Source organism: Balaenoptera physalus (genome assembly GCF_965194825.1).
Source record: "Balaenoptera physalus genome assembly, chromosome: 17".
NCBI classification, from domain to species: Eukaryota; Metazoa; Chordata; class Mammalia; order Artiodactyla; family Balaenopteridae; genus Balaenoptera; species Balaenoptera physalus.
The window spans coordinates 77,170,588-77,183,588 of NC_138895.1; the positions used below are offsets into that span (position 1 = coordinate 77,170,588).

Genomic DNA, 13,001 nt, shown 5'->3' on the forward strand with positions numbered 1-13,001 from the left:
GGAGAGATGGCAGGGGCTGCAGAGGGCTCTGCTTATTATATTGTTATAGGGTCTCCATAGCATGTGTAGAACTAGCCCGTGTAATGGGAGTAGCAAGGGGCCACACAGGGGGAGTTCTAATTTTCCAGTAAATGCCAGCACATCTTCTCAAATCACCTTTGCCTGAAATCTAAGTCTCGTTGTTAGTTATCTCCCTGACCCCACGGCCAGGTGCTTCCTTCTGAACACCTGTGGAGTGAGCCTCCATCCCTTGCCCCTTCAGGTGGAGAAGCAAATGGAGAAAACACACTGATGTGCAGGCTTCGTGTGGAAGACACGGTTCCTGCTCTTTTTTGGTTGGCGACATCCGAAGTCCTGGGACAGAAGGGAAAGGAGGATAAATATGAATATGAATGTGTGTGTGTGTGGGGGGGGGGGGCTTCTCTCACTAGAATTCGTACAGTCTGTATTAATGGTTCTGCCTGTTTTGTCCTCTGCCATATCCTCATTGCCTACAATAGTGTCTGCTACACTTTTGGGCTCTAAAGAAACACTGTTGGAAGGAAAGAAGGAAGGGAGGGAGGGAGGAAGGAAGGAGGGGGAAGGGAGGAAGGAAGGAGGAAAGGATGAGGGAGAAGGGAGGTGGGATTGCGTTTCCTTCGTGGTGGGCCTGAGCTCCTTGCCCAGAAAGCCGCAGAGCTTTGGCCTTTACCCCTGAAGGTGAATTTTGAAGCCATGCCCCCCAGTTCTCCTCCCCGACAGCTGCACAAGATTCTCATGCCCCACTGGCCACATGAGTGTCCTCAGAGGGAGCAGACGCAGGCGGAGGAGCTCCTCGTGGCCAGCAGAGAAAACAGGGCGGCGCTGCTTCACTGAGCGCCGCTGGCGGGTGGCCTGGGGGCGCCCCCATCAGCTCTATAAAGGCTCCCTGGCCAGAGCCCTAGGCGGCAGCGGCTTCTACCTCTATGTCCCTGGAAGGGCCCAGGAAAATGGCCCTGGCCCTGGCAGTCTTCAGTCTGCTGGGCTCAGCCTGCTTGGTGTCAGCCAACAGCTTTGGTGAGTTGTGAGCCTGAGGCCATGGAGCGTAGGGTCAGGAGGGAGCTCTCAGGCCAGCCCCTTGTGAGCCAGGATTTGCCCCAGGGCCTTGGACCCTCTGTGATCTCATTTAATCCTCACAGTGTCCCGAGGTCAGTTACTTGATCTTCCCTTTTCAGATGAAGAGACAGAGGGTCTTGAGAGGGAAACTGGATGGTCCGAGGTCACGGGGTCAGTGATCTGTGGAGAGGAGTTGGGAAACCAGATCTTCCTAGTTGGATTCTAGTTCTCCCCACCCCACCCTGTTAGCAAATTTTGGCATTGCCGTTGTTTTTTTTTTATTCTCTTAGAGATCTCAAGTACTAGGTTATCCGTGTGGGGTATTTGAGAAATAGTCAGCAGGTAGTGAAAAACACAGATCTCCCCGTGGCATGAAATAGACCTAAATTCTAGCTGCGGCTCAGCCGCTTAACCTGTGACTTTGGATAAGTCTCAGCTTGCTTCCTCGCTGGGAAAGTAAGCATCTGTGACTGTGATTTCTGCATAAGCTCCTGCATGTTACACGCATTCTCCATGGAAAATAAGACACATGGGAGTTATTAATCTGTATTCCCATGCGGGACCAGGAAGGTGCTCTGTCTGCAGGGAGTGCCTTGAGAAATTCAAGAGCACCTCCTTTATGGTGTTCTGACCTGACCCAGCTGCTCCCTGGGGGAACGTGCAATCCAAGGGTTCATTTTGAATCCTTCTCTTGCCAGCTGTATGATCTTGAACAGACGACATTCCCTGCCCGAGTCTTAGGGCCACATGGGTAAGGTGGAGATAATGCCTCCCAGGGGATTACGGGAGCTAATGTCATAGTTGGAAAAGTGTGAGTAGCTGCAAAATTGCAAGTTAGAACATACTTGATGATGGTGCTAGAAATAAAACCCAGAAGAGCATCTGTGCCTTTAGGGAGCCTGTCTCTCTTACTGGAATCCAGACCAGCAACTCCTCTCTGATGAGTCACTTCCTTTGTGCAGAGTACCAGGTGGACGCCCAGCCTCTCCGTCCGTGTGAGCAGCAGAGGGAGGGGGCCTTTCTGAAGGGAGCAGACTACGTTCCCCAGTGCGCTGAGGATGGCAGCTTCCAGTAAGGCCTACTCCAGCCATGTGGACTCAGGGGCCTTGGAGGCCTTAAAGCACATCTCATTCCTGTCCCCTGTCCACCCTTCCCGCCCTCCCTCTACTCTCCTCCTTGAACGTGAGATGTGGCTACTGTCACCTGGAGGGTGCCTGCCGCTCAGATCCTCAGATTAATCAACACTGAGTCATCTGACCCAGAGCGCCCCAACCCATGCTTCATTGCAACCAGAACCAAAGATGTCCCCTCCTTTCCTGCCAAAGCTTTGACCCTAATTAACAAGGGGCGCAGGGGTGGGGAGATCAAATGATTGATGCTTTGGCGCCTCTTCTCCTCCCTGCATCCTCTTGATGAGTCAGAGGTGGAGGGAAGCAGGGGCCTCTGGACTTTCAGGTCAGTGGCTGCCTCCAGGCTGTGCCGAGTTCGGCTCTCTGGGCGGCATGACGCTGTCTCCCCACTGGGCTCCTCTCGGAAAGGGGTTTTTGGCTGCCCTAACATGAACTCGGGGCCCGGACTCTCTGCCGGCAGAGTGGAGTGATAACACAGAGGAACCCTTTGCATGTGTTTCACTTTCCCCACGCTGTTCCAGCCACGTTTCAACAAGGGGAACTCCGTCTCTAGGACTGTGTTCTGGGAAACATCGCTGAGACATCCGTCACCCCCCACCCCACCTCCATTTTATTCACACGCTTGCTTTGTGCTCCTGACAAAGCTCTTACCCACTCTCGAGAGTGCAAAGGCCAGCGCAAAGGCCAGTCCCTGCTTGGAGCTCTGGGAATTCTGGAGCCGAGGAGTTAGGAGGATGGTTCACCTTTGCCGCTTTACTTAATCAATCTATAGCTGTCCCCGTATCTCTTTCCTGGCCAAGTGCAGGTTCAAGCCAGCCCTGCCCCTCCTCAGAAGCTTTTGTATACGATGTTCTCTTTACCTGGAACACCTTTTACCTTCTTAGGCCCCTGGTATAACACCTGTTTGCCCCTCCACCTCAGTTTAGCCATCACTGCCCCTGGGAGACCCACGGAGCGCTTCCTGAGTAACCGTAACCCAGGCCACTGTCTGCCCGCTCCTGGTCCACGTAAGGAGCACCTTTACCCCCTGCAGCCTCCATGGGGCAGGAGCGTGGACACCAGGGTGGCCTTTGCTACGGGGCTGGCAGACTGGCCGGGTGGAGAATGAATGTGCGGGGCTGTCACAGGGCTCAGCGCTTTCCCTTTCTCTAGTCACCTGCCCTGCTCCACACCAATCTCTTCCTAGTTTAAGTGAATTAAAGCTTGGAGGGATGGAAAGGAAGAGGAAAGGTACCTGACTGTGTCTCCTGCCCTCAGGACTGTCCAGTGCGGGAAGGAAGGCGGCTCCTGCTGGTGTGTGGACGCCGACGGCAGGGAAGTGCCCGGCAGCCGGCAGCCTGGGCGGCCTGCGGCCTGTAAGTTGGCAGGGGGGACCCGCTGGGGACAACTCACATCCTGGATAGAGCACTAGGCTTGGGTGTGTCAAGGGTGAGTCTCCCCATGGGCTGCTGGATCTTCCCCTTTGAATTAGACCCTATCTCCTACAGGACTGCTGTGAAAATCAAGGGGACAATCAAGTCATTTGTTTAGCTAATCGCCTCTGAATTCCCCCATGTGCCAGGCTCGGTGCCTGGTGCTAAGGAAGCAACAGGGAACAGACATCAAAGGTCTCAGAAACCAGAAAGCGGCCACGTGCACAGGAAGAGTTCTTTCACCTGGGGTGTTTCTAAAATTTGAGACTGAGGTGAAAACTTTCCTGTTAAAATAATTGTTATGATGAGTAGTCAAAGCCCAGTCCCCATTTAAAGCATGTCACAGTTCAGCCTAAAACAAAGGTCAGTTTACACTGGTCATCTTAAAATTGTGAAACTGAGCCTGGAACCACTTATCCTTTAATGGAGCAAAGCTCTGTTTTGGGCACTGGTTTTGGGGGCCAGCATTGCTGCTGGGTCCCATGCTGTCACTGAGTCCTTGTTCCTTGTCTGTAACACGAATATAGTATCTGCTATAGGATCAACTGTGATGGTTGAGAGGATTTAAAATGCACATAAGACACCCGGCCCACAGTAGGTATTCAATAGGAGCAGTAATCACTAATGTCACTAGTCCTCATGCACCTGAAGAAGGCAGTTGTATTTTAATTCTATAGATAATGTGAGTGGGGCACAGAGAGGTGACGGACTTCCCCAAGGTCACACAGCAAGTGTGCAGGGAAAGTTGAATTCAGACAAGCTGTCAACAGCCAGCCTGTACTCCATTCACACTGCACCTCTGCAGCGCCAGGGCTGTGGGGTGTCCCGGCGACCCATGGGACACGATGAAATCTGCCCTTCCAAGCTCGGTCCGCAGGATGTCAGAAGAAATCCTGGGATATAGAGTTGGGCAGTTGGAACGCTGGTCCTGAGGCTGTCGCCAGCTCATCGAGCACCCATGGGCTGTGGGAAGGACCGCCCTGCCTTCCCGTCTCCGGGGAGGGAGCGTGGTCCTCCTGGGCTACGACCCCTACGTTGCCACTGCTGTCCTGCTCTGACGCCGCTCTTTGCTGCCACAGGTCTGTCGTTCTGCCAGCTGCAGAAGCAGCAGATCTTGCTGAGCAGCTACATCAACAGCACGGCCACATCCTACCTCCCTCAGTGTCAGGATTCGGGGGATTACGAGCCCGTGCAGTGCGACCTGCGACGGGAGCAGTGCTGGTGCGTGGACCCGGAAGGGATGGAGGTGTACGGGACCCGCCAGCAGGGGAGGCCGACACGATGTAAGTCCCACTGGCACCAGCACCCCATGAGGAGGCGGAGGCTGTGTGCGGCCTCCCATATCGGAACCAAAATGGGGTCAGGGCTCTCCGAGAAAAGGCAGAGGACCTGGCCCTCAGCACAGAGAAGGAAGGGATTTTAGGAAGGTTTTATCCCTTCTGATAGTTCCATGTGGTGGACAGCAGTATTCACCGGCTGATCATTAGAAGCGTAAGTAGGATTTCGAGGAGCATCTCCTGTCCCAGGCCTTAGTCCCTGTTTGGGATGCTGTCACGAGTGTAGTATGAACCCATGCACCTAGACTGCAGAAGCGTACACACCTCCTTGTATGGAAGAATTAAAAATTGTTTTCTTGGAAATGTTTAGGTCCAGGAAGCTGTGAGATAAGAAACCGCCGTCTCCTCCACGGGGTGGGGGACAAGTCCCCGCCCCAGTGTTCTCCAGACGGAGCCTTCATGTCTGTGCAGTGCAAGTTCGTCAACACGACGGACATGATGATCTTTGACCTGGTCCACAGCTACAGCAGGTAAGGGCTGCCGGGCCCCTGAGTGTGCTCATCACGGGCCATCCCTGCCCATCTCCTGCCAAAGCTCCTGCTCACTTTGGGACTGTACGCTGGGGTGCGTGCACACGTGTGTGTGTGTGTGTGTGTGTGTGTGAGACACGCAGCCCGTGGGAACGGAGCGAGGCCTCGCGCTCGTTTGCTGTGACGGACATCTGAAGGGCTACAGCATTCCCCACAAAGCAGGCTGGCAACAGCCATTCAGATTAAAAATAGGTGAACCCTCTGGCCCAGCCAGCCTATGGAGATAAAAACACCAGAATGGGAAGATGTATGTACTAGGATGTCTACTGCATTGTTTTTTATTGTAGCCCAAAACTGGGAACAAAGTGACTGACAACCCAAGGTGGATGGCTGGATAAATGTGCACCTGCCATAAATATTTCTGCAGCCCTTAAAAAAAATGCAAATCAACTATTCCAGTTGATTTGGAGAGGATTCTGCAGCACATTAATATGATACACAAGGTACAGATAATATAAGAGGATTTAATTTTTAGAAAACCAACAAGCAGACAGGTCCCTTCATGTGCATATATGATTATATATTATGTTCATATCATGTGATCATGCTTGCGTCCGTATAGGATTAGGTGAGCGCAGAGAAAAATATGAATAAGCACATACTCTATGGTTATCACAGCCGCCTTGAGGGTCAGGTTGCTGTGGAGAAGGGAACCAGCAGAAAAGGAGAAAAGATGGCTCCATAAAAAACGTGGACCGTTTTTATGCATTTTTATAAATTGCATGTATGTTTGCACCTATCAACGAGTTTAAAGATTTAAATAGCAAATATAAAAAGGGAGATGCATCATAGATCTTGGCCCAAATAACTGGATAGCTGCTGGTTATTCAAGATGTCTACTTTATTACTGTAAAGGGCTCGCAGAGACTTCAGATATAATTGAAACATTCTGAGTGAAAATAAATAAGAATATTAGTCTGTGAATACTGATAGGAATTCTCTTGGAGAACCTGAACCTTTATGTGGCTGGCTTTCAAAACAACAAGTTTCTTTCCCTATGAGAGAGAAGGGTCACAGATAAAAGCCTGTGACCAAGAACTGTCCCAGAGATAAGTCTCTTTTGAGCTGCATAGTGTTTTAAAAACTGGGGGATTTTAAGTAGAATCCTGTGAAATTTCCGTTTGTGTAGGTAAAAATAGTTGAACATCAGCAATTTTATATGTTCCACGTAATACACAAAATTCTGAATTCCTGATTCTGAAGAACAAGGGTGAGGGCTACATGCATTGTCGCATGGCACCAAGAAGCTGGTTCTCTTTGGACTGAGCGCGCACCCCCCGCTGTTCTGGGTCTCTCCGTGTCCTGCTGCCACACACCTCCTGCTCCATCTGTTTGCGTTACCCGCCTGGCCCCATAGCATTCGCCCTGTGACCCTCATTCTGACTCTGTCACTGCTGGCAAAGTGACCTGGTCACTTACTTCTCTGAGCCTCAGTGTCCTCATCTGTAAGGACAACACTGGCTCGTTAGGTCATGGTGAAGATATGCTGAGCCCTTGTCTATAAAACCACTGCGAAAATTGTAAATTATTATGCATCTGTAAGGAATCCTTACAGATTCCTTACAGATCACCAGCTTCAGCAAATGTAGGTTACATTCAGCAAATGTAGGTTACATTCCCCTCCCCGCCCCACAAGGCCTGCCCGTGTGCACATAGGAATCTCCAAACAGCCTGATTTACTGATGCTCATTGATGCAAACCTACGTGTGCTCAGTTCAAGTTCAACTGGATGTTCACTATATACAGGGAATTTGAGATCCTTTCATTTACTTCCATATTTACAAAAATAATTGGAATTGATGGTCTCTGGCACACAGTGGGGAATCTGAAGCACAGAAGTTAAGGACCCTAGCCTAGGAAGCACAATTGGTGGGTTCCAGAGCTGTCTGTCTCCTTTTACCATCCCACAAAACCTCAGTTCATCTCTGTTCCCCACAGCACAGAGCACAAAGCCTTGCATACAGTAGACCTACAGTCATCAAAAGAACTTCTTGCAGGTGCCAGCTTGAGGCACAATGCATAGCTGCTTCCACCAGAGGGCAGTCGAGTTAAAGGCAAACATTCAGGACTAAGCGTCTATTGTTACGGAACAAAAAAAGTTCACCCTTGAAATGGGAGCCTTTCTTTCATGTAAGCAAGCATGTCTCTGAGCGAATTCTGATTTAAGAAGGTCATGGGAAGGGTCAGGTGGCTGGTTACTGGAAGCCCAGCCATATTCAGGAATTTTCTGATAAGCAGACCTGGGCAGTGCCAGCCCCAGTCACTCCACTGGGGCGAAGTGTCAGGAGCCATGGAGGCTACATGGAGAGTCTAGATGTAACACCTAGGGTTGCCAGTTGAAAAAATACCGGATGGCCAGTGATATTTGAATTTCAGATAAACAAGGAGTAATTTTTTAGTTTCAGTACGTCCCCAATACTGCATCAAGAATTTTAAGCCTGAGTGGGAGTTGGGTATATCTTATTAACCATCAGACTTGGATTTTGAAAAGAATGGACTGGGGTCGGGGAAGAGCAGAACGGGTGCCTGGGGGTGACTCTACAAGTTCGGAGGCTGCCGTACTAGTCCAGGTGAGAGGTGCTGTCGACTTGGACCAGAGCAGGTGATGGAGAGGACCGTGGTGAGATGGAGTGGGATTGGACAAATGTTGACTTGGTGGACTCCACAGAACTTGGTGAAGGAACAGACATGGGAGGTGAGGGAGAGGAAAAGTTAAGGAGGACTCCAAGGTCTGGTTTCTGGATGGATGGTACAGGAAGAGTCTGGAAAGGATAAGTCACAAATTTGCTTTTGGAATATTGAATCTGAGGCGATTTCTATGGGAAATTCACATGGAGAAGTGGCGTAAGGCAGTTGACCTATTTCCATGGGGCCACCGGGAGCCTGGAAGCCTCATTTGCCAACCTGTTTGTTGTGGGTTCTTGATGTACTGGGTGATGATTTACACTTGAACTTGGCCACAGCATTTGCCCATTTAAGGCAGGTCCTTTTGCCTCTTGAAAAAGGCAGCTGTTAACTACACCTGTTTGGCCGGTGACCAAAAATACATGTCATGATGGGGTGACATGATGGAGTGAGCTTTGCTAGTCCTTCTGACCCTTCCCCCATCTTTCTCATCACCCTTACCTAACCACTAACTAGGGAAGCGTATTCTGGCTAAGCAGATTGTAGTAAAGGGCTTAAGAGCCGATGCCATTATCAAGGCTTTAGTGACCCAAATTAAATTCAGTCAGCCGGTTTCTTTATCAGCTCTTGTCCTTAGTGACTGAGCTCATTCACACTTCTTCAAATGCCTTGGCAACCCATGCTATACAGGTGATCCAGGGAGAAAGAGCAGATGCGTCATAACATGTGGTAAAGGGGCCTTGTTACCTGCACGTGTGAGCGACTGTGTGTGGAGACATCCTCATGACTCATCACCTGTTACCCTCACAGGACCCTCTGCAGTGTCTGCAGTGCCCCAAGCATTGTGGGAGTCACAGCGCTTGACTTTGAGGAGGGCTCTGCTAGTCTTCATCAATGGCGAGATGTCTGGAGGGGCTGTCTGGGAGAGGGTTGGAGCATATGACTGAGTAGGGGGTGTTGGCTCCCCGGGTCCAGGGGCACGAATCCTACACTGCAGGTGGGCAGGAGCGGATGCCTGGCAGGGGCTGACATTTTGTATTGCACGGAGCCTCATTTGTGATTTCTCTAACTCTATGTTGGCCACAATCTGAACATAAAAGCAGAAACACCATCATTTTCCCCTCCACTACAATTTTCCTTCTTGAGGACTCTTTTATTATCATCCTGATAAAATCCAAAGAAAGCATCCTTTTCCATTAGTTGAAGGTTGAGGTGGGTCTCTGGGTTGAATTGGTGGAATGTGGGACTGGAGTGATTTAAACTTCCTGTGCCTCATGCTGGAATGGGCTTCAGAACTCCGGGCCAGCTGAGTGACCCATCACTGTCTATTAGATGCCAAGAAAAGCTCAGTGTCCGGCTAGAAAGAAGAGTGTCAAAACAGAGGACTGCCTCTCAGGATATGGGGCAGGAATAGGGTACAGCCAAACACACTGCATAACACCATTAGCAGAGATCACGTGGTGGTAAAGCCCTGGATTTGAAACCCCGTTCCCACCACTGGTTCAAGACCCATGGCCAATATACCTCACTTTTTTAACCTCTAAAATGGGCATGAAAAAAATACCACCTGCCTTTTAGGAGGGTTAAATGAATTAAATGAGTCAACATATATTAAACATTTTGCAGGTTGTCTTCTACAAATTAGTGTTCAATAAATGGAAATGATTATGCTACTATTATTAGCACTTTTGTAATTGAATTGTCCCAGGTTCCAATGAATGAACTTCTGTCCTATACCTCCTGTCAGTGGGAGCAACTGGGCCAAGTGAGTTTTTAGTTTCTTTTATTCCACTCACTTAGTGTAACATTCTTTTTAATTTAACTCACATACACACAGTCATAGACCAACAACATGGAAAAAATCCATAATTCTACAGTGCGTTCATAGGTCTTGCTTTGTGCATTCATTTCCATTCAAATTAACTAATACCCGTGCACCCTGTGTTCAGGCTCTGAGCAGTTCCTGCAAATATATTCCCTTCCAATACTGGTTCATTTGCATAGGAGCAATTGTAGTGTATGTACATGCCATTTTGTATTCTACCCTTTTTACATAATATTATGCATGCATTCGTTTAGGGGGTTTACTATAATTTACTTTTAATTTTCATATCTTTGGACATTAAGGTTGTTTTCAACATTTTGCTAGAATATATTACACAGCAATAGACCTATCTGTGCAGAGAGCTGCTTTTCTGCTAACTTATTGGTTGGGGATATATTTCCAGATGTAGGTAGAAACATACTATACTTGGTTTCATAGACTTGCTATATAGGGCATAAAATAAGTCTCTCAATGTTGCATAAAGATGAACAAATCCTCTCTGGTTGCTATGTCATTGCACTTGGGAAGAACTCCTGATACAGCTTTACGTCACTCACCTGGGCTTCATATTACTTCCAGGATGGGGAGTCCAGCCAATTAGCTCCCTTTAGCAATTGCCGGGTCAGGCAGGATTTAGGCATCCTTTTCCTCAATTTATGGCAAGGGATGTATAGTCCTTGTTAGTGATGTCACATTGATTTGGTGTTTTTTTCAACTATGGGGCTGGGAAATGGCCTACATAAGAATTTCCTATCGTGGAATTTGGCTTCTTTTCAAGCTCTTGAAAAGTTGTAAAGGGATCTGAAGTCGTCTGATCTCCCCAAATGAGATCATCTACAATGTGTACCATATGTCTGTAAAGCACACTTGGCCCTTAGTCTCTAGGGTTATATTCTAGTAAAGGAACTTGTTAATGCAATGCTCATTAACTGTTTTCTGCCTGGTCCTATGAGACACACGCTTGGGCATAAATTGGTCAAATGCCACGAGTGAGAAAAACGCTAATTACTAGATGACAGCCAAGCACAGCTTTATTTTCACAGGTCCAGCCTCGCTCTGGCCAAGGACAACCAATTTAGGAAAAAAAAATACATTTACTGCAGGAAGCCTGGAGCAAATGGCATGAAATAAAGAAGCAGACATTTCTTTTCCCCAGATGAAATGAGGCCACGTTAATTTATTTCTACAGGAAGAGCTCATGATGACTTGCTTTTTATGAAATGGTGATCGTGAATCCCATTGTCTCTTAGGTTCCCAGATGCATTTGTGACCTTCAGTTCCTTTCGCAGAAGGTTTCCAGAGGTGTCTGGGTATTGTCACTGCGTGGACAGCCAAGGGCGGGAACTGGCTGAGACAGGTAAGCGCGTTCGCCAGACCCGAGAGCCTAAATGTCACTCCCTGTAAACCAGAAATAGTGGCTGGGCTGCCCTGGATATGGAGGCGGGCGTGGCCCTCGCAGACTTTCAAGGGCGGCCCTGTAAACACAGCTGCTGCTGGTCCACGCGGCGCCTTTGCACACACTGGAAAGAGGTGCCCGGCCCCCACCCCACCCCGCCCCTGCGCAGACGCAGCTCCAAGCTTGGCAGGTAGAGCCCGGGATGGACTGCAATCTCTCACTCTCTCAGCTGTGCTCCCTTGTGCTGTGAACAAACTGTGCAACCGTACATAGCCGCCCTGACTTTGAAAACCATTAAAGCCCTGTTCAGACCCAAAGCACAATGATGCCAGTGGAGGCTCTGGCCTCTTCATATCTGTTTGCACGGCGAGGTCAGGGCCTCCTGTCTGAGTGAACCCCTCCCTCCAAACGCTTGCTGTCTTGGCTCAGGTTTGGAGCTGCTACTCGATGAGATTTACGACACCGTTTTTGCTGGCCTGGACCTTGCTTCCACCTTCACTGAGACCACCCTGTACCGAATACTGCAGAGACGGTTCCTAGCAGTGCAGCTGGTCACCTCTGGCAGATTCCGATGTGAGTACTAAGCCCACGGCAGATGTGTGTGTTTCTGCTGGGAGAGAACCACTCGGGTTTCAAGTCGCTGCAGTCTCCGTGGCTGTCCCAGCAAAGTGGGTGCGGGGATTGAAGCAATCTTACCAGCGTCCAGAACGCGTGCTGTAAACACACCAACTGTCCTTTCCTTTACCACGCGGATCTCTCATAGGCCCCACGAAATGTGAAGTGGAGCGGTTTACAGCCACCAGCTTCGGTCACCCCTGCGCTCCGAGCTGCCGCCCAGATGGGGAGTACCAGGCGGTACAGTGCCAGAGGGACGGGCCGTGCTGGTGTGTGGACGCCCAGGGACGGGAGATCCAGGGGACGCGGCGTCAAGGGGAGCCTCCGTCCTGTGGTGGGTGTCCTCTCCAGGCCTCCTCTCTTGTTCTCGTCAGGTCGTGTGACTTTAAGTGTCTCTCCAGACGGACCTCTTCATAACCCATTAATTCCATTGCCTCCTGAGGGTGCCCCCACGGGCCCTTCAGGTTCAACATGATGCAAACCCATTTATCATCATTAATTTCCAATACATTTCTAGTCCCGCGTCAGGCATGGTTGCTTCCTCAGGGAGCTCAGAGAATAGTAGAAGAAGAATTAAGTGTACACGTGCCATGAGAGAAGTGTGTGCTGATAGCTGAAGGAGCACAGAGCAGAACGGGGTCAATCCTATCTCGCAGCATGTATGGCAAGGGAACATCCAGGAAGGCTTCATGGAAGAGGTGACGCTTAATGAGAGTCTTCTAAAATAAAGATGTTTCCTGAAGGAGGAAAATAAAGAGAGGCGTTCTCTCTACAAAGAGCAGGAGAAACAAAATTATAAGGACACAAATACGAAAGGGTCCCGACTTATGATGGTTTGACTTACAATTTTTTGACTTTACAATGGTGCGAAAATGATACACATTCATTAGAAACAGTGCTTTGAATCTCGATCATTTCCCGGCCTAGAGATATGCGGTATGAAACCTTCTCGTGATGCTGGGCAGTGGCAGCGAGCCGCAGCTCCCCATCAGCCACTCGATTGTAACCCGTACACTTATGACCATTCGGTACCCAGACAGCTATGCTGTCTTTCCCT

At 49.5% G+C, this 13,001-nt stretch overlaps 1 protein-coding gene across 1 annotated transcript in view; it reads left to right on the plus strand.

The window, feature by feature from the left end:
* Window positions 1-636: 636 nt before the first annotated feature.
* TG (thyroglobulin) overlaps window positions 637-13,001 on the plus strand; it is a 244,557-nt gene continuing 232,192 nt past the window's right edge. The window contains exons 1-8 of the mRNA XM_082433766.1: window positions 637-1,035; window positions 2,037-2,145; window positions 3,462-3,559; window positions 4,696-4,899; window positions 5,264-5,423; window positions 11,184-11,290; window positions 11,759-11,902; window positions 12,093-12,278. Of these exons, the coding sequence (XP_082289892.1) occupies window positions 945-1,035; window positions 2,037-2,145; window positions 3,462-3,559; window positions 4,696-4,899; window positions 5,264-5,423; window positions 11,184-11,290; window positions 11,759-11,902; window positions 12,093-12,278 (1,099 nt within the window). The 5' untranslated portion in view covers window positions 637-944. The remainder of the gene's footprint in view (window positions 1,036-2,036; window positions 2,146-3,461; window positions 3,560-4,695; window positions 4,900-5,263; window positions 5,424-11,183; window positions 11,291-11,758; window positions 11,903-12,092; window positions 12,279-13,001) is intronic.